Source organism: Eucalyptus grandis, chromosome 5, assembly GCF_016545825.1.
Source record: "Eucalyptus grandis isolate ANBG69807.140 chromosome 5, ASM1654582v1, whole genome shotgun sequence".
NCBI classification, from domain to species: Eukaryota; Viridiplantae; Streptophyta; class Magnoliopsida; order Myrtales; family Myrtaceae; genus Eucalyptus; species Eucalyptus grandis.
The window spans coordinates 46,014,938-46,035,929 of NC_052616.1; the positions used below are offsets into that span (position 1 = coordinate 46,014,938).

The 20,992-nt window shown below is 40.9% G+C and overlaps 3 protein-coding genes across 3 annotated transcripts; all 3 read left to right on the plus strand.

The window, feature by feature from the left end:
- The first annotated feature begins 1,583 nt into the window (after nucleotides 1-1,583).
- Nucleotides 1,584-5,641, plus strand: LOC104445240 (triose phosphate/phosphate translocator, chloroplastic). Its single transcript, XM_039311823.1, has 12 exons — nucleotides 1,584-1,916; nucleotides 2,006-2,080; nucleotides 2,316-2,381; nucleotides 2,497-2,575; nucleotides 3,543-3,663; nucleotides 3,787-3,882; nucleotides 4,178-4,290; nucleotides 4,409-4,486; nucleotides 4,587-4,703; nucleotides 4,857-4,956; nucleotides 5,069-5,169; nucleotides 5,384-5,641. The coding sequence occupies exons 1-12, from the start codon at nucleotides 1,645-1,647 to the stop codon at nucleotides 5,399-5,401; spliced, it is 1,236 nt and encodes a 411-aa protein (XP_039167757.1). The 5' UTR covers nucleotides 1,584-1,644; the 3' UTR covers nucleotides 5,402-5,641.
- Nucleotides 5,642-8,158: 2,517 nt separating this feature from the next.
- Nucleotides 8,159-13,317, plus strand: LOC104445241. Its single transcript, XM_010059064.3, has 9 exons — nucleotides 8,159-8,435; nucleotides 9,398-9,525; nucleotides 9,757-9,804; nucleotides 9,953-10,066; nucleotides 11,755-11,823; nucleotides 11,924-11,980; nucleotides 12,115-12,270; nucleotides 12,678-12,758; nucleotides 12,865-13,317. The coding sequence occupies exons 1-9, from the start codon at nucleotides 8,252-8,254 to the stop codon at nucleotides 12,925-12,927; spliced, it is 900 nt and encodes a 299-aa protein (XP_010057366.2). The 5' UTR covers nucleotides 8,159-8,251; the 3' UTR covers nucleotides 12,928-13,317.
- A 5,232-nt stretch (nucleotides 13,318-18,549) lies between these two features.
- On the plus strand, nucleotides 18,550-20,125 carry LOC104445242 (protein E6). The gene is made up of 2 exons (XM_010059065.3): nucleotides 18,550-19,258; nucleotides 19,562-20,125. Exons 1-2 carry the CDS (start codon nucleotides 18,642-18,644, stop codon nucleotides 19,851-19,853), a joined length of 909 nt encoding a protein of 302 aa, XP_010057367.2. The 5' UTR covers nucleotides 18,550-18,641; the 3' UTR covers nucleotides 19,854-20,125.
- Nucleotides 20,126-20,992: the final 867 nt, after the last annotated feature.

Consider the following 20,992-nt stretch of genomic DNA (forward strand, 5'->3'; position numbering starts at 1 on the left):
AAAGATTAAGTCTTTGACCGCGTTCACTTTCACAAGCTTTCTTCTATATGATCTCCATACATCAATAATTGAGGAGTAAATTGTTATGTCTCTGCCCCAAGGAAGAGTGCAATTTATTCTTGCATTCCACCCACCTCAACTTTTAATATCTTTCGACCTCCTTTTATGCACAACCGTCGAAAGTGAAATGATTTGATCAATCTGAAAATGAAATATAATTGAATATTGTCCACAAGTGAAAATTTATCCATGAGAGCGACGGGGCATGGACCGAATTTGTTGCTCTATGAAAAGGCCATCAAGCGCGACGGAAGAAGCTATAGTGATATATATCCACATTTATATTTGCTATCTATGAAAAGATTTCGAGAAAATTATAGATGAATTTTATCCTTACATTTTCATAAATTACCGTTAGGAAGAATTAGTTCTAATTTAGCTGTAAAGATGTGTTACTTTCGCTTCGCAATATGGAGAGACAAATGAAAGATTGCTTTACTATTATTTCTTTGTGCTGCATCTTCATCCGATTATATTCAACACAACTTCCACGTATCTCAATAATCTTTTCGTGCATGTGAGCTCCAATGTCAAGCATGTTCTCCCTTAATCAAGATCTTCACTCATGGGAAGAACTTTGTACTTAAATCTCCATCTCATTATGTGTAAGGATCACCACAACCACGATGCTCGCCTTCATCCCTAATCTCTCCTGCCCAACAGATTCATAAAGGCTTTCCAAGGATCACATTCACTTCAACCCACCCCCCTCACCATCTTTTCGCCGGACCAAAGCATGAAGTTGCCGTGAAAAGCAAAATTACTCACGAGATTTTTCATCAGGAATTTCACCAAACACCGAACCAAATACATATTGAGAGCCATTCACCAATCAAAAAGAGCAACAAAACTCTAATACTTTTCCTTTAGCGAGATCATCAAAATAGAATCAAGTATGAGCATATTAAACATATCCAATGAAAACCAACATTTACTAAAACAACTTAAAATGATGTAATTACGGACCCACAATGATATTTTCATCATATTGCACCACATCAAATCTTTGATATAAGAAGTTATAGTGTAATTTATACGTGCATCTCAATGTAATATAAAAAAAAATGATTTATTTCCCTTGAGAAGAGTGGGACATGTATTGCCAACCTCAAAATGAAAAATCCCCAAGAAATCTTAGGAGGAGAGGGGAGAGAGAGAGATAAAAGAGAAATAGCCGATAAGGGATTTCACGGGGCAACAACGATTGGACCAGACAAGCCCTCTCCTCTCAATCCATTCGCTTCGAGATAAGCCGGGCCCCACCACCAATCCTCCACCACAAACCTCCAGCGCCACCCGCCGCTCCTCCCCACCGCATTCACCGTGCGCCCCTCCATCTCCACCGTCCATCCGCATCAGGCCACGCCCACTGACGTCACGAGTCGCGACACGATTCGCGGATAGCGACTCGCTGCCGTGGGGCGCGAAGCAGGGGATCGTGGGGAGCAAGGGGCGCATGATAGCGCCGCCGGCGCAGGATAAATTTCTATCTACAGGCGATATGAGGTCTCACGCTAGCCACTGATACTGCACTTTCTCTCTCTTCTTTCTCTCTCTTCCCTCCTCCTTCCTCCTCCGGCAACCATGGAGTCGCGAGTGCTGTCGCGCGCCGCCGCCGCCGCCGCCCTCCCCACCGTCCCCGCCTCCGGCGGCTCCCGCGGGAGGGCCCTGCTGCGTCGCCGCCCCCGCGAAGCCGGTCGTCGGCGGGGAGGGCGGGAACCTGATCTGGGGAGGCAGCTCCGGCCGGCGCTGTTGCTGCTCGAGGGCCCGCGCGGCGCGGCGAGGAGGGAGACCCTCCTCCGGCCGTGCCCCGCCGCCGCCTCCTCGTCGCCGGCCGAGGGGGGCGATTCCGCCGGGTGAGGTCCGTCCCTCCGTTTCATTTTAAGCTCAGGGCCAGCGCCCGAGTTCCCCAGCTGACATTCTTCTTCCCTTTTGCTCATTGCAGCGAGGCGAAGATCGCGCCGGTCGGTTTCTTCGAGAAGTACCCGGCGCTCGTCACCGGCTTCTTCTTCTTCATGTGGTAAGCGTCCTTCTTCTTCTTCTTTACGCAAGAGAATTAGATTCCCGCGAGCCGTCGCTAAGCTGGGCCCCGGTGCGAACGGCGCACGTTAGCGCGCCGCCCGAGAGCATCGGGTGCTCGTGCGGCCAACTGTCGAAACCGTCCACTGGTCGTTCAAACCCTGCCCGGTCGGATGGGCCGTCGTGAATTTACCGGAATGCCCCTGACCGTTGCTGCTGTTCTGGTCGGTTTGCAGGTACTTCTTGAACGTGATATTCAACATCCTGAACAAGAAGATATACAACTACTTCCCCTATCCTTAGTAAGTCCAAAGTTTTCGATGATGAGATATGGTCGCGATCTGTGTGGATTGAGGATGATGGGTGACGACGGTTTGGTTTGGTTTTGTTTTGTTGTGTGTCTGTTGGACTGTGCAGCTTTGTGTCGGTCGTGCATTTGGCTGTGGGGGTGGTGTACTGTTTGGTGAGCTGGGCCGTGGGCCTCCCGAAGCGAGCTGTAAGTCCAGACCCAGAATTATATTCGTTCATTCATTCATCTACCCTTCTTCTTTCGGCCTTATAATGATGAATCTAAGCATAAAGTCCAAAGCTTTCAGAGCTTGATTGCAACATGAAACACTGGAAACAGTTTAATTTTTGTTTTCCTGCGTTGTGCTGTGAAATTGGAGTGTAAAGATTCATAAATTCTGCGTAGTCATCCCAGAACTGACAGAGACAGACGACTGCCTTCTTCTTCTTCTCTTTTTCCCGAGTGGCTTAAGGACTTGAAGTTGGCATTTTTAGTTCATAATCGTCCGTCCAATGATGATTTGATTAGGCCCAGTTCATTCTTAAAAGGAAATCGAATGGCAATCTTTCCTTTTAGTTAGCAAATGGTCTTGCATTAATCTTGTGCTGAATGGGGTGATGGTACAAGTGTATTTGGGATAAGTGTTCCTGCACTATTGGTTGATGTGTGCGCACCAAGATTTTACTTGAAGGGATGTATAAAATATGACCTGCCTTTACCTTATGGAAATCGAAGTAGATACACGCCTTGAGCTTCCATTTTTTTAGCGGTCTCCAGCTATTTTGGCCGGTTCCTTCTTTCTTGTCTGTCATTAGCATCGTGTGGTGATTGGTGTTCGAAGGGCTTCAAGCTTAAAATTGAAGAGGTTAAATCTCCATGTACTGTTATTATCTTTTTTCACTGTTTTGGTTGAGCCAAAGTTGCATGATGGTGATGTTTCTTTCTATTTTTGTTGCCCTGTGTCATTTTAGCATGGTTGATTACATGATAGTTGAATCTCGAAAGTGCAATTCCATTCTGTGCAAAATGTCATATTAACTCTTGCTGTTATCTGCTACAGTCAATTAGGTTCAAGGTTGTATTGAATCTATATCTTTGTTTCACCCCTGCCATCATTAATTTCTGCAACATTATCTTTTTTCCAAACTATAAAAGCTGTCGGTTCTATGTGCAGCCGATTGATGCAAACCTCCTGAAGCTGCTTATCCCTGTTGCTGTTTGCCATGCACTTGGTCACGTTACCAGCAATGTTTCCTTTGCGGCTGTTGCCGTTTCCTTCACGCATACCATTAAAGGTAAAATTGCATTCATTTTTCTGATAGGTATTAAAAGATAAAGATTATGCCCTCTTTTCTACATCTTCTTCCTGTTAGTTTTATAATATTCTACTTCCTGAATTCCTGCCATATTGTTTTCAGCTCTTGAGCCATTCTTCAATGCTGCTGCTTCTCAATTTATACTTGGACAACCGATCCCCTTTACCTTGTGGCTATCTCTGGCTCCCGTCGTCATTGGTCAGTTCTTCCTTCTCTGACTGTTGTTTTGGAATCAATGGCAGACAACCATGTTTGAGTCACATCATTCGACTTCAAATCTCTAGTCTGGGAGGTCTCCACTTACATGGATTTAGCTCCTTGATGACTGCTATTCATGTCATGTAGCTTACTTAACACAGACAGGCATGCGTGCACTCACGTAGGTAGTTAGGCTGGTTTATGTATTTAGATGTGTTGGAGTCAGCCGCATGGTGGATTTTGTGAGTATTTGGAATTGTAACTTGTAAATGCCGGGGCTTGATTTATCATCCAGGTGTGTCCATGGCATCATTGACTGAACTCTCTTTCAATTGGACTGGATTTATTAGTGCTATGATTTCCAACATTTCATTCACTTACAGAAGCATATACTCCAAGAAAGCCATGGTGAGGTTCAGTTATACCATTATCATTCTTCTTTTTATATTTGAAGTTGTCAATTTTTTTTTTTTTTAATGTCTAACTCAAAAGTATCTTTGGTGTATATTTGCTATCTTCTCTGCAGACTGATATGGATAGTACAAATATCTATGCCTACATTTCCATCATCGCCCTCTTTGTCTGCATTCCACCGGCTATTATTGTGAGTAATGCTTGTGTTATTTTATCCTGATTGGTGTAATTATGAGTGATAACTTAAAGTCGAAGCCTCAAAATTCATACTAGTGTTTTGTTATGTGAAGATTGAAGGACCTCAACTGATGAAGTATGGCTTCAATGATGCACTTGCAAAAGTGGGTACGACCAAGTTTGTTACTGATCTCTTTTGGGTGGGAATGTTTTACCACCTCTATAATCAGGTACTATTCCTCTAATGTCTATCTGACTTCTATGACTCGAGAATATCTTTTGTCAACTGACTTTTGTGGACAAAATAACAAATTTGCAAGTTACTTTGTATCAAGTCAAATGGTACTAATAAATGACAAACATTTTCATTTTATTTTTCTTAGTTGGCCACCAATACCTTGGAACGAGTTGCACCTCTAACACACGCAGTTGGAAATGTCCTCAAACGTGTCTTTGTGATCGGCTTCTCAATCTTAGCTTTTGGTGAGTATGCATCTAAGTTCTGTTTAATTAGTTTTTGCTTCCTTTTCTCTCTTTACCATTCGATTAGAAATCCTAGCAACATTGGGATACTGATTAAGTGCTTTCCTTACAGGTAACAAGATCTCAACTCAAACTGGTATTGGCACTGTAATTGCAATTGCTGGAGTTGCAATGTACTCCTTCATCAAGGCAAAGATGGAAGAAGAGAAACGGGTGAGTCTCGACCACTGGCATGACATTCGACATTATATGCACCAATAATAGACCAATTTCATCGTCTCTTAACTTTTTGGTCTTGTCTGGTTAGCAAACGAGTGTTTTTGAGTCTGGAGAAAGCTTGGGTTGCGTATGAGTAATCTTTTATGGCATGAATTGAGGCTCAAGCCAGTGTTACTAACTTCTGTATGCACTTGGAATTTGATTGCAGCAACTGAAATCGACTTGAGAAGAAGGGAGACAAGGAAGCGGACCGACAGACCTTGTTGTAGGCTTGTGTACTTTCCCTCAGAAGATAAAAAAGGAAAAAAAAAATCCGAATAAGACAATTAAGTTATTTTTTTTCCTGATAATTTTCTTGAATTCGGAAGCATTGAACTAGTGCCGTTGTACAATCATCCCTTGGTACCCAGAATAATGTATCATCTGCTCTCTTCTTGAGATTATGCGAGTGACAAAAACTGACGTCTGTCTCGTCCCAAAACCTGTCGACATGTTTGTCCAGTGGATTCTAGTCAGTCAGGCGAACTGAGAAGAGACACTGCAGTACAAAGAATAACTAGGGACTTCAGACCGAATGAGTTAGGTTTGATGCAGTCATGAGGATGGCTCGGGGCCGGGGCGGGCCGGGGCGTGGCGGAGTGGCTCTCCCGGTGGTGTCGCTCCACGCTGTGGCCCCAAGTTCTTCTCCCTGTCCGCGCCTCTTTGCCTCGGACAGAGTAAGGTACGTTGTTGCCCACAAAACAGAACAAGAAGTTAGCACAAACTAGCATGACGGAGATGTTGAGATTGAAAGAGATGGTATGATGATGCTCGTGAGAGAGGATAGCCAGTAGAAGGCAGGGTCGTCGTTTTAGGTTGAATATCAAAATGGGATCTAAGGTAATAGTCATTAGTATCCCAACTTTTCGATTGTTTCAAACTAAGTACCTAAGCTATTTTCATGTATTCACACCATGAAACGTCGCATTATTAGAATGTGCTGAAATGGCTATCATGTAGTAAAGTTCACAATTAGTAGAGAAAATTGTACACATGGATTAGAAAAATCTGGGAAAAGTGTTAAAAATGTTCTAAACCTTTTGTATTTATACCAATTTAGTCTTAAACATTTTTACTTTGTGCAAATTCAATATTTTCTAGCTAATTTTGGTCCGATTTTATTGAGTAGGCGCCGGCAGCTAATGTGGCATGATTGGTGCTGATATAAACAAAATTTAATAATATATTTTTAATTTTTTTAAATTTTTAAATTTTCTTTTTAAATTTTTTTTCATTTTCCTCCTCCTTCCTATAGCCAATTGCAAGACCTCAGCCACCGACCAAAGGTGACGGTTGGCGAGGATGGCCTCGTGCTAGGCGGCTTGGGCTACCTCAAGCTGGCCTCATAGTGGGTGGCGAGGCTTGCCCTTGCGCCACTAGTGAGGGCCTAAGGCTTTGCCAGCCACACCCTCGCTAAATCTTATGAGGGCGAGCCTCACTAGATTGGCACGAGAGCACCCTCGCGGCCAATGGCGAGGGCTTGAGCCTAGCCGACCGTCACCTCTAGGCCGGTCACCGAGATCCGGCAATGCGTTGGAAGAAGGAGGAGGAGAAGGAAAAAGAAAAAAGATGAAGAAATTTTCAAAAAATATTAAATATTATTAAAAATTATTCACATAAGCCACCCGACGCCTAGTCAGAGAAATTCGGCCGAAATTAACCGGAAATGAAAGAATTGGCAAAAAAAAATTTATAATTAAATTGGCATAAATACAAAAAAAAAGTTTGGGACTTTTTTAACACTTTTCCGAAAAATCTGATATAATAGAGAAAGTTTGAAGAATAAGATGGTATTATTTATCTTGAACAAGATGGTATTAGCTATCGAGCACACTTCGGGCTTCTTCCCTTGGGTACAACGCTTTGATTATCAGTATAACCATAATCTGATTAGAATAAAAAAATGAGATATCAAATTTTGTCGGAAGAGAGTGCGCAAGAGTATCTCGGCAAGAGCTGAGGTTAACAAAGAGGACAAGCACACTCCAGCGACGGTGGTGCAGCCACTGGCCACCATCGAGCTAAGGTTCACGAGCGCTAGCCGACCCTTGCTCGTCGCCGTCATCTAGTGCCGTTGTCGAGCGAGGGCCGACCGCCCTCCCGGAGACTTCGGTGGCAGTGAGCGATGGTGCCGTCACCATGCGAGGGCCCTTGCCATGTCCCTTTAGTAGCTAAGTTGTTGGATAGATTAGTTTATCCAGTAATGGGTTTGAATCATAAAGCCTAATATAGTATAGATGTTAAATGAGTTTACAATTTACTTAAATAAAATCAACATTTATGATTTTCTCTTCACTTTCTTTCACCTTTAGTCAATCTTGCACTTTCACTTTAATTTGGGTATAAATTTTTCTACATAAGGTCAAATATAGATGTTAAATGAATTTACAATTTAACCACTTTTATGATTTTCTCTTCACTTTCTTTCGTGTTTACTCAATCTTGCTCTCTCACTTTAATTTGGATATAAATTTTTCTACATCAGGTCAAATATGGAGTTGTCTTAACAATATGAGTTGGAGGCATTAGGTCGAATACGTGTTATTAAATTTATATTGCATTTAAATAAATCAATTTCAACTTGATTAATTTTTACTCATGTTAACCCTACGTTTGACAAGTCAAATAAATAGAATCAACCACTAGCCACCGATAGTAACCCTTCCAAAATTTTAAATGGAAGGTGTGATTCGAATTCTCGCATTCTCAATATATGAATAAAAATGATTTAGTTTTGAGTATAGATTTCAATTTTCACTCCTACAAGAAGAAGATAGGATAAAAGTTTGATAGTAAAAGTTTGAATAGGAATAGAGTAGAATCGATAAAAAAAAATAATATAATCGAATTGGTTAAATTAAACTATATAAGGACCAAATTAACCAAAAATTAAATTGAGGACACGTAATGACAAATTTCATACTATTTCATTTAATTTCTTTCACGAAGTTTCCATTTCCCTGTCGCAGTCGAGAACAAGAGTCTTCCCCCGATCTCGCCGTCGTTTTCGAGTCCTCGAGGCGAGGAACCGGCGGAGATGGCGGCGAACCTCCTCCTCCTTCTCCTCCGCCTGCTGCTGCTTCCGGCCATCCTCCCACTCCTCCTCCGTCTCCCGGGCGCCGCCGCCGAGCTCCCCCAGTCGACGACGTGCCCGGCTGGACAAGCCCGCCACGGCTTGGCCTGCGAATTGCGCGATTTGAAGCTCGAGGTCGCCCGCCTCGGTAAGCTTCCCCCTCCCGTCATCTGAAAACTCGTCGAGTTTCAGGCGAGCCCATGTTCGAGGGAACGAATGATTCGCCCGGAAATAGTTCGTGAGGACGTCCGTACCGTGAATGAGCTTGTGAATTCATGTGGGTCGGGGCTACTGATTACGTCTGGAAGGTAGTGGAGGGAAGCTGAGCGTTCGAGAATGGTACTAAGTCTCTGTTTTGGGACTCGAGTCGGTTTGGTGTGCTTCAGTTTACTATCTTTGTAGGGCCTGAAATTATAGGAGTGATGAGGGAAGAGGATGGTTGACTGGCGATATTGTAAATCTGCTGAGCATGATGTGGAATTCAGATTGGTTACTTTACCTGGTATTGGTAGAAGGGTAGTTAGTGATTGGCGAGAGGCTTCTCATACAGCTTGGGGGATCGTGGAAGGGGGTGGCAAGGTCTTGTTTATAATCTCACTGGGTTTTATAATCATGACTGGTTTGTTTCTTTGCAATTGGTATTCAACGAAAACTCGCTTATCTATGGTCTATAGTGTTTCTCATTCAAATAGTGATTCTTGGTGGCTTATATCATTGGCGAAATTTTGTGTGAAATAGCCTTTGAATTGCTACATTTGTTTGGCCCGAAGCTGCATGTGTGCTCATTTTATACACCATCAGATGTCTTTACTGTTCTTTTGGGGACTTCGTGGTGTCGAACCAGTTTTGGTTTCCATCATAGTTTTTCTTTTAGGCTTCTTCAAGATTTTTGAACTTTTTTTCTGGTGGAAGGAACCACTGATGTGAATGCCATTGACAGTCATGATTGAAATCTAATGTATTACTCTGTTGATGTCCTGGCTGTTTGCCTGCATAGCAGTTGAGAAAAAAATCTTAAACTCATGGTTATTTTTTCTAGAAATTTATCTGCCACTACATCTGTTTGTTGGAGAATGACCTTAGATGAGAGTCACTGATGGAACATTGTAGAATCCATCCTTGAAGAGAGGACCCAACACCTGGCTGCTAAAAGCCTTCTTCTTGAACAGCATGAGAAGCTAGTAGAAGAAGTGTCACATAAGATCATTTCCTTGCAGTCGACTCTATACAATGCCAATGTAAGTAACAGAAGTTAAGGGTCTACATGAGTCATAACTGTGCAATTTTTTTGTCCATACAGTTAATTTTATTCATTTCCTTGTTTCCTTATATAAATGCTTTATCTCGACCCATATAACAATGTAGAACCATTACTTTGTTTAGTTGAATTTGATTAGCATCAAATCCATGTGGGATGCTTTCTTGAATAGAAGCTTTTCAATGACTGTTCTTCTTTCTAAATTTTACAGGATGACCTGTCAAATGTGGATAAAAGGCTTAGAGCTCTAGAGGAAGAGGTTCCGTCTCTGTTTGGTTTTGCTTAAAGTTATCTCATTTGATATCACTTTATCTGTTTTTCCTTATTTTGGGTTTCCAAAATAATATTTTTTGCTGAGCGAATCTGAAAGTTTGACTTTTATTAAAGAATAGCTTTTGGATGCTTAGGTACGAGATCTGTGGGCTGCCTCAAGAAAGAACAACTTTGATCTTTATGTCTTGGAATCTAAAGCAAAGGAAGCTGAGGCTAGACTGGAAGTTACTGCTTCAAAAGTTGAAAAGGTGAAAATCTCTACTTGTAGGATAATATGTTACTTATAAAGGTCAAGGATGCTGAAGGAGGGGAACTGTTGTAGCTATACATTCGAACACTTGTATGTCACGACCTTTCTTCAATCATCTCTAAGTTGTTTGTGTTAGATATGCATAAATGACAGATCATGTTATCATTAAATTGGCTTATGAGAGTTGAATTCCTTTATTTTCGGGTATCATGGGTGACAATGCTCTAATCTTCATTATTTACATGTCCTCTGTTGTATTCCAGTTTCGCATGATCAGAGGAACCCCAAAAGTGAGCTAAGTAGACACCAGAGTTAACTCCTATAGAACACATGAATACATAGTTCTTACATGCAAAACACTGACTCTAGCCTAGAGCAGCAACATCATGCCTGAGAATATATACTTTCCTTTTTGTGCATGTAATAAGAGGTTTTACAAGAGCAGCTACATCATGCCTGAGACTGGATTTTGAGTATTATATAAAAACCATAACGGTAGTCAGTTAATTGATAGCAGAGACTATGTTTTGGTGCATTCAAGGTTCTTTTCAAGGTTTCACATTGGCTCTTGTTAACAAGGGCTTTCAGGAAGGGTTTCTGTCAGCAGTGGATTTTTTCAGCTTGGAAAATGGTTGTCCTATGTTTTATATCAGACAGAGAGAGTTGAAGCTTTTTTTTTGGCCATGAAAGGAAGTAGTAGGCTTTGATGGAACAGATTACAGGTGGTGTTGAAACAACAAAGATCTTCATATAAGTGTACAACAAGCTTTTTGAAGTCAGACTCTTTACTGACAAACTATACAAGTTTTCATGCAGTGCTGCTTTCACGTTTTTCATTTCTTTGTTTGAACTTTGGCTGTTTTACGGTATGTCCTCATGTCTAAGGCGATTTTACCCAGATGGTTCAGTAAGCTCTTGTAACTGTTTTAAAAGAAACATATATATAAGAAATAGAAGAGGGATGAACTTCATTCCATCTGCTGTACAAATAGCAAAGCCTCCAGCAGTCTTTCACTTGCTTAGTGGTGTTGTACAGTTTTACCAAATCCACTGGTTCAATAATTTTTTCCTATATATCTGACATCACAGAGGAATAAATGAGCCATCCCAGTCATGGATTCTTCCTACTATGTTACCATAATGTTGGTTTGCGATGGCAAGTACAAGCTGTCTTTCTTGTCAATAATTATCCTACATGAATGTTACAACATATGCCATTAATTGTAAGCCTTTCTACAAAGAAAAAAAATTAAGGAAAAGCAAAGAATTGTGCGGGGCCTTACCAATGCTTTTAATTTCTCTACAGTGGATACTTGTGTGCATTGTTGTTCTATTTCCTTGGCCTATTTATATTTGTTCTTTATCTCACAATATTAGTTGCCAATTCTATGTAATTTTCTTGGTGGTGTTTCTTTTATGACATAAGAACCTAAATTTCTCTTAAACCGAAGTCTCGTGCACCATGTATACTCTAAAATTTTCAAGAGTCCACGTTATCTTGCTAATCCTGCAGATTCTCTTGCTAATTTTTCCTCAAAAATCATGCATAGAGTTGTAATCGATGGTGGATATGATTTTCGAGCTTATCTAGAGTCCCAGAAGTTCATTAAAAACTTATTTTCACGCTAGGATTGTGCGTGTTTTCACACACTTGCTTTATTAATCTTTCATTCACTTTGCTGACAGCTGGCTGACATCGTTTCAGAGCAGTGGATTCAATTTCAGCACCTTGAGCAGGCTCTCCAGATTACAGAAGTATATCATGATATGCCGCCTCTTTTGTGATTAACTTGAATTGCTTCAGCTACACCATTTCTTCCTCCGGGCTTAATATGCACTTTCCTTTGCTGATCAGGTGAGGACTCTAAATGCTCGAAAGAGAAAATATCCAACAAGATGCACATTCTTGAAGGTAATTGCAGTTATATTTAGTACTACTTCACATGCCATCGAAGCTCTGAATATGATCTGGTCCCATCTTTTAAGCTTGTAATTCACAAAGCATGTGTTTTCTGATGAGATGTACTTCATTTGTGTGGCTTACAGTTTATTGACAACATCACTAGCAATCATCTTCAGATGGTGCGTAGGATGTTACATCAATATTCATTTGTCATAGAACCTACATCAACTTCCCATCTCTCCAGGGCTCTGCATCTCTGCAAGAGTGCCTTCTCGGCTGTGAAGAAGTATCATCATGAGGTTTGTGCACAAACCTTTCTAAATTAACAAACAAGCACCATGTGTAAATATGTCTTAGTAAAGATAAGGACATGTATAGTATACCCTAGCAGAGTTTTAGCTCATTGCATAACTCTGTACTGGAGACCCTTTTTTTTTCTAATTGTGTGGGAACATTTTTTATATAAATGGAGATATGTGCTTAAAATTTGACTTACTGCAACTATAACAGTAAACCAGTGTCAACTTAAATCTGTGGTCATGTATAAAAATTGGTAAATGTCTTGTATTTTGTGCATTATTGAGTATTATATGTATGTTCAGAGCCAGGAAGCTAGTGAATTTTTATCAGCGAGCCATGAAATACACATTTTTTCTTGACTTCTTTATTTATGAAAGAAAATTTAGCAATTTGATTTCATTTGCAGCTGCAAGGCTTTGTCAAGAGAGAGATGGAAAGAAATGAGGTCATGGCACCTCTTGCGAATAATGAAGTGGTGTTCTTTGTGGTATCATTCTACCTATATCTTAGTTCATTCTGTTCCGTAACTCTGCAAAATCAGTAGCTCACTTAGCCTTCACAACATGTCTTTCACAATACTTGCTACATTTCAGGCATCTGCTATCGTTATATTCCCTATAATGGGCATTTGGGCATGGTTCTCATCACTGCTGTAGAGGAAGCTTCCTCTATTTCTGTTCCGTATGAAGAGGATGGTTCCTGCCTTGCTCTTAATTGTTGATATCGGTGGTACAATATTGGACAGCTGCATCGGACCTGTACATAGCACTGATACTCATTTTCAATCTGCTTCGATACATACATTCTACAGCAGCTTCTTGACAATGCAAGCATAAAAAGGTACACACCCTTTTTGAACCTTTTTTGATTGAGAAAGGCACTTTGTGTTGGTCAAATATCTTGTTGGCTTGTAGGGAAAACCCATTATAACATTTTCTGCCGTTTCTTTTGGACTTTTTTTCCTTTATAACCTTTACCTTTGACCTAATTTGTAATGAGTTGAATCGTTAGTGATCCCACAAATCAATTATTTGGTTAGTTTTTCACTTTCCAATCCCTTCCATTCAGAAGTAACGACGAAAAAAACAAGTTCAAGATTGATGTGTAAAACGGGTCCGGGATTATATTGGTTAATACGGTTCTTCCTCTTGATTGACATGTCAACGTGTCTTCTCATGGGCTGGATCAATGTTTGAGCGGGCCCTCAGATAATGTTTTCGAGCCTGTCGGGATGTGCTGGGCACCGGTAAACACTTGCACGAGTTGATGAGGGTCCATCCAAGTGGCTGCCTTTATAGATTCCATTGGATGGCCCGATCAATTGCGTGAAGATGTTGCTCGAGGTTTTAGTCGAAATCAATTGGGTGAAGAAGCACTCGACTTTTCGGTCGTGGGCAGACTTAGACAAGGCTCTTAGGTTCGATGTCGAGACTGACTGCTGGACCTGTGCTTGCACAGGTCTAGTCTCTGTGGCAACCTCTACTATGAGATATCTACTTCTAACATTGTTCGAGGTTGTATGTTATACTTTACTAAGGAAACCTCCGTAGATCAATCCTGGTACTAAAGAGATCGATTTAGAATGGCTTCTATATCCTTACGAATCATGCAAAACCCAGCAGCAGATGATGGAACCTGCTGTTCTTCATTTTCCAATTTGGGAAACAACCTCTTAGAACATCGAATCCCTTGTTTCCTAGACTGATTCATCAAGTACACAAGTCGTAGCATCGGACTAACGATCAGGGCTAGCCGACAACGCTCAGTTTTCACTTGGATAAAATTGAATTAAACTTAAAACATGCCAAGCACTTCCAAATCGACAAGACACCGTTGTCGGGGGACTCCTGACATCCTTGATAAGCAAGTGTTTAGGAAATCGATTTCACCGTCCAATGATGGTCAACGACATTGGAATTTCAAGCAGTGGCGTCGAGGGTAAGGCGCTCCTTTTCCAAAACATCGTTTGGATTTTTCTGTTCTTCATCTTTTTGTTCACAATCTTGGAGCTAGATCATGTTAGAGAAATGGCAACTTCTTGTATAAAACCGGCATTTTGGTTGTCCGGTTACTTCGGGGCAAAGTCGAATCAATGCTCGAATCAATCGGTAGCGACTCCAAGCATACCCTACAAAGCATGTCGACGCTTTTAGTTATATAAGGCCATTAAGGAAAGGTCGAATAAACTCACGCATAAGCAAAGCGTAAGGAGGACGAAAGCATTTTTATGAGGGTCACTAAGAGACTATCATCCCCTTCAATTTCGCATTATGTTCACGGAAAATCTCGAATGCACGAAGTCCTCCATTATATGACAGAGATTAGGTTGAAGGAAAGAAATTTTGCTCGAGAAAGCAACTACAAGGAAAAGAGGAGAACGCGCATAGAGACTTTGGATGCTTTTCCTTTTTCTAATTTCTCAGTTTGACCCTTTTTCCCCTTTTTTTTAACTTTCACTTTACTAGTTAAAATCTCAGGACCCACATAAAAACAAAGCCCAAGTATAAGGAAAGTCTCCAAAATGCCCCCCAAAATGGCGCTGATTTCACCCCAAAAAAAAAAAACTATCAAAGCTGCGCTCGTCAAAAACCCTAAAATTGGCGACTTGTTCTAATTCTCCCCCCATCCCATCAATAGCTCAAATCTTTACAGGCTGACGAGTATATGCATTTAAAGGTGTGCAAAACCAAATCGGGAACAGTCTTAACCAATCTAATTTGGTCGGTTCTAGAAATGTCAATTCCGTTTCTGTTTCCTAAAATTGAAACTAATATTAAGGCAGTCCGATTCTCGATTCTAAAGAAGAACTAGACCGATTAAATATATTTTTTATCTTTTTATTTCTTCAAAAAAAGTTGGTAAAATGTGAACCTCACACTATCTTGGTATGGTTCCAAAATAGTAAGAAGAAAAGTAATGGGAAAAATGTGGTGAGAAAAAATAAATGATGGATTCCATTGAATTGGACCGGGAATCAATCACTCCTATATACATTTCACGTGCCACATCTTAAGCACCACGGCCGGGTGCATTTTGAAATCTTGCCGTGTGGAGCGGCGCTTTCTGAAATTTTCCAACCCTACATTTGTTAAAAGGTAAAAGTCTCTCTTCCGCTAATCGCGCAATAAACTCCACCGAACCCGAGAAAGAGAGCTCGAAAAGAACAAGGAAGAAAACAATCGAGGGGGAGGGGTCAAAGAAGGGACAGGCTTTTTGGTCCAACCGTCCAACGCAGGAGTTGACAAAAAAGACCTCGCGCCATCTGAAATCCAACTGCTCCTTCCCTGCTCTCTTCTTTTTATGATTATTATTGTCTTAATTTTATGAAGTACCACTATATTTTGGGCAAGCTTTGTGCTTCGTAGGGTATACTATATGGTGCCCTATGTGCATGGACCATTGGAGATAAAATTAACTTATATGTTTTTTTTCAATCGATATTACTAACGACTAAAGCTACCCTCGATGTGGACTGGACATTAGGTGAACTCCCATTTTCATCTTCCAAATTGAATGCCAAAGCCAAGGAGCAAGTGCCATTGTTCCACTTTTTTGGACAGCAAGCTCTCGTGGGCGTGGGGTTGCTCCTTCCCTGTCGATCGATTTTCAACTCTTCTTTTGAGCTTTTTTGTTGGATGCATAATTGAATTTCTCTTTTGGCCACCATGTTCGTGGATTGATAAAGCAAAACCCATTTATTAGTGTAAAACAAAATAAGCTTAAGCCAATAGATGAAAGAATATCATGTGTACATGAAAAGCATATGAATTTTGTAGATAGGCGATGCGAGACACTATAAACTCCTCTTTGCATGCAAATCAAATAAATGACAATGCATAATTTGATGAACCAAGATGTGTGTGTGAAAGGAACTTGGGCAAAACCTAGTTCTGATATGAAGTCACAGTGTCCTACCCCGAAAACTAAGTTTACAAGTACGTATATATACATATATACATAGAGAGAGCACTATGGACCGTTTAATAATCTCTAATCACATTTAATTAATCGGTGAAAATTCTAAATGGGTCAAGATGAATTTCATTTTATATTGAACATAATCTAAATACCATTTTTATTCCTTGATTCCTCGAGCAGACGTGCATTAAATTAGAAAGTAAAAATGGCCAAACTCAAACTGTAACCTTTTACCTAACCTCTTTGAATTTTGGAGGGTCCGATTTCCAGCGTTTAATCAACGCCCTAAAAATTGGAATTCAAAGCCCTACGTGCGTTAGTTGGCTATTCCCTTTCCTCAGAAGTAGGTTTAATTTCTACTAATTGAGTCTGAAGACCGTCAGTCATAAGCACATTGTTGTTAGATGATCCACTAATGAAGGTTATGACGTATGTATTTTTACATGATATACGCAAGCTGTGCAATCGGGTTTTTACAAAAGTTGAATTCATTACAATCAAATTGGATAGTTTATTTATCTCTTAAGACAACCATATCGACCATCACAGAATGACTAGTGTAAAAAAATGATATACACAGTCAATGTACCGGATATTAATTAATGACATGTTTACTCCAGAGGTTAATGGTGCCAATTGGCTTTGGTTTTAGGTTTATCCCTAAGAATTAAGGTAAAGTTTGTTATTGGTCATCGAACTTTAGTCAACTGCACAATCAAGTCACGCGAATTTTGATTTCTAGCAAGTGTCCCGAGGCACTGGGAATTATTCATTTTTTAAGATATTGATTGTGCATATCATGAAGCAATTTATGTAACTAAAACTTAAGAGTTGCCTTAATGGTTGCTTAAAAAGTGACTCTAGGGCACTCATGAACAAAATCCAAATAGAAATTTAGTGTATTGGGGGATTGTCAAAATCAAAACCCAATGATTTTATCATAAAATCAACTAAAGTTTCATAACCAAAACGGAATTCTCTAAGGAGTTATAATTCAAGAGAGACTGTGTAATTGGAACTCAACTATAATTAAAAACTATAGCATACTTAACTTTGGACCAAAAGACAAAATGACCGTCAAAAGGTTTCTAAAACATGATTTGACAAGAGAGTTGGGGAAGATCTCAAGGAGATAAATATGGACTCATCCCCATATACATTATTCTCCTAATCCAACTTTTATACAAGAACCTCCAAAAAGTTTAGGGAGCTTTGGCTCACCAACCTCACTCTAGATGATCTGACCCTAAAGAGTACCTCACAGCAAGAGCAAAATAACCCTAGGGTCCCCCACAAGAATAGTGCATTATTTTAGCTGTCATGGACCATTTTGCTCCTCCAAGATAATACGGGATATCTGGACATTTCGACTCAACCGAACATGTCCTTGCATTAGAGACGAAATTTCGCCGGCAAGGTGGCGGGCCTGTCATTCGAAGTTGGTACAAGTAGTAGACTTTGGCATCCAAATGCGAAATTTGCCACCCGGCTATACGCAAATTTAATTGCGCGTATCTTCGAGCACCCGATCAAATTTCCACAAGTGATGGGGCTGCTCTCGTTCCATACGCACCGAGTAATTAGCGGGAAAAAGGGTTAGGTGAATGGGGGATGATCTGGGAGAGAGCATAGTGGCTACCCAAAGAGTACGCACTGGACAAAGAGTAGAGGAGGGGCACATGCTGCGTGCACTAAATGGCCATTATGTGGCATGCCCCACCCACTCCTCAATTCACGCATAATTACCCGCCCATCCTCACCTTCCCTTTTTGGCTTTATTATTATTATTTTTATTGATTTATATATAAATATATACTTATATTGTCATCCCCAATTTGCCCTTTTCCATTTCTTAACTTCATAATGATATCCTCACTTTAATCCAATTTCAATATCACCGCGCACATAATATGAGAAAAACCTAAGTGAAGCATAATCGCTGGGACATTTATTTTGTACACAGTATTCTAATTAAATAATTTTTTTTGTCTTTTGAAGATTGCTTGTGTGAAATTTTCGTTATACTTGCGTTTTCTATCACAAATCCTTGCGCTCATGCCTAGACTTCATCTGCCCTTTAGCTTTTTGATAAAGTAGTACGGGGAGGAAGGAAAAAGAGAGTGGGGAGAGGGATTTTGATGGAGGAAATGGATAGTGTGAGCTTCAAGTCACCTGACTACCTCTCCCAAGGACAGAATCACCACAAGTGCCGCGAAATCTCTGAAAAAAAGTAACATTAAATACTGAACTCTAATTAAATTGTAATAAAAAGTGGAGCAAAAAGAAAAGGGCTCCCGGCCAAATGGTGGAAAAATTGAGAGAGAGAGACAGGCGAGGGCCATATATAAACAAAGCAAGAGAGCAAATGTTCCTCACTACCATAGTCCTCAACACTACTATTCCCAAAACCCCATCTCCTTCTCCTCTCTCTCTCTCTCTCTGATAATCCCAAATGGCCACTCCAAAACACGTCGTTGCGCTCTTGATCCTTGCCTTTCTCTCTGTCTCCATCAGTGTTGAAGCAAGAGACGTCAAGGAGCGCCAAGCCTTCAGCAAGTTCACCAATGCCAACGACAACGACGACAAAGAGAACGCCCGAGTCATCCCCACCAAGGAAGTGTCTCTCACCACCGCAGAAACCTTGAAGAAGCAAGAGAACCAAGAGCAACAGCCGACCTTCCTTCCGCAGACCAAGAACGGGTATGGCCTCTACGGTCATGAGGAAGAGATGGTCAAAAACACTCCCGCCACTGCCACCCCCACCTCCACCGGCAACCGCCCGTCCAAAACGACGATGCCGGCCGACTCGTTCTACAGCTACCCGAATGGCAATTTCGAGAACAGCAACAACTATTACAATGACAGGAGCTACGACAAGAGGAGCAACAACTACTACAACAAGGATGCTTATGTCGCGGACCAGAGGGAGCAAGCCCGCGACACTTACGTGCCGGAGGAGCAAAACTTTGGTGGCAACACTCGGCTTCAGGATAGCAGCTACACCACCACCGCCACCACCGGCTCCCGTACCACAAACGACCGCAACAACTACTTTACCGGCGGCAATAGGTAAGCATTATGGTCGAGCTAGTAGTATTAAACTAAACATGGTACCTCATTGTACCTATTTCAAAGCATCACTAAAGCTTGACACCATTTAGGAAGAATTTAATGATACGCTCGAAGCGGATAGAGCATAAAGTTCTAGGATACCTAATTGTTTGACGCATCAATTTGAACAGAATGTGTTAAGGGTAGCATAGTGAGAAAACAATCTGCTTCTGTATTTTGGCTCATCATGTACATATACGTTTTAATTTTCAAACTACTTCAAGAAAATACATAATGGATTCATCTTGGGTTCACCGTCAGGTACGGCGCCGCGCAGCAAGAAGGGATGAGCGACACGAGGTTTATGGAGAACGGGAAGTACTACTACAACGTGGACAACGAGGAGAAGTATTACCAAAACAGGTATCAGAGGTCGAAGCCCGAGTACTCGACGCAGGGGTACTATGTCAATACCAACCAAAACCGCAACAACAACAACAACAACGTCAACCTCTACGAGCAACAGTACAACAACGTCAACGACAACTCCATGGGAGGATACCAGAACGAGGAGGAGTTCCAGGAGAGCCAAGACGATGAATTTGTGCCATGAGAGAGAGATAGACTTATTACTTTGATGCATTCTGAAAGGATGAAATTGAAGTGGTTTAATTATTCACGATATGTTTGAATTATGGCGTTTTGTGGTGGGAGGAGAGACGTAAAATTAAACTATACACTTTAGCTTTACTTTAATTTGTGGCCTTATTTTCGCAGTATTCCCTGGGACTGCGTGTTTAAAAAGATGAAAAAGTTTGGTGGTGTGGAAATGTATTTGGATCGAAGCTGAGGGTTTAATACTAATAAAAAATGTATATGGAAAAAGGGTTATGCATTCTTTTTTCTTTTCGGTAGGGTCCAACAAAATCGTGAAGGAAAGATTATGCATCCAATTGGGTCCTCGATTGAACCGGTTAAACAAGCTCAGTGCACCCCTATTTTTAAGTACTCAATCTTGAAAAATCCTAATAAAGACCAATGAAACCGGTAATGGAGTTCCCATCTTAAGAATTAGCTCATTAGGTGACCGATCGCCACCGACAAGTATTCACGGAAATATTTTCATAGTAATAATATTATTGAAATACCACTTTTGCATGATTATTGATGAATTAAGATCCATTCAGTTCGACTTAGAAGGTAACATGACGCATCAAACACTCACTGAGCTTCCTAGCCAAATATCCATTGCCTACCAATGCACTCAAATTAGTTCATCTTGCATTTTGGCAAGCACTCATCCAATGTCTAATGCAAAATCTAAGTATCTTATACGCATTAAAGGATCTCATTACATCGACATGCAAAGGCGTGCACGCTGCTCCGTCTCAGTTAGTGGTGTCCCCGTGAACAGTCTTTGTAAAACTTTAGATGCTTTTGTACGAATCCATGATTAAGGAAGATGGGGTAGAAATGTCGGAGATGATAATGCCCCCACCCGTGAACTACCGAAAGAGCACCCACTATAGCCTGCAAATCACTTGTCAGCATCGGACCACTGAAGTTCGAAAACCTGGGAGTTTCTGTACAAAATGTTGCAATGCACAAATGTTAAAAAAGTACTTTCTATTAATCGCTAAGATCCTATTTATTGCTGATCTAACAACGTACCAAACTTCCATAATAGTTCCCGGAAGAACCGTACCGAATCCTCTTAAATAAAGAGTTCCGACTGAGGATCCAAATTTATCA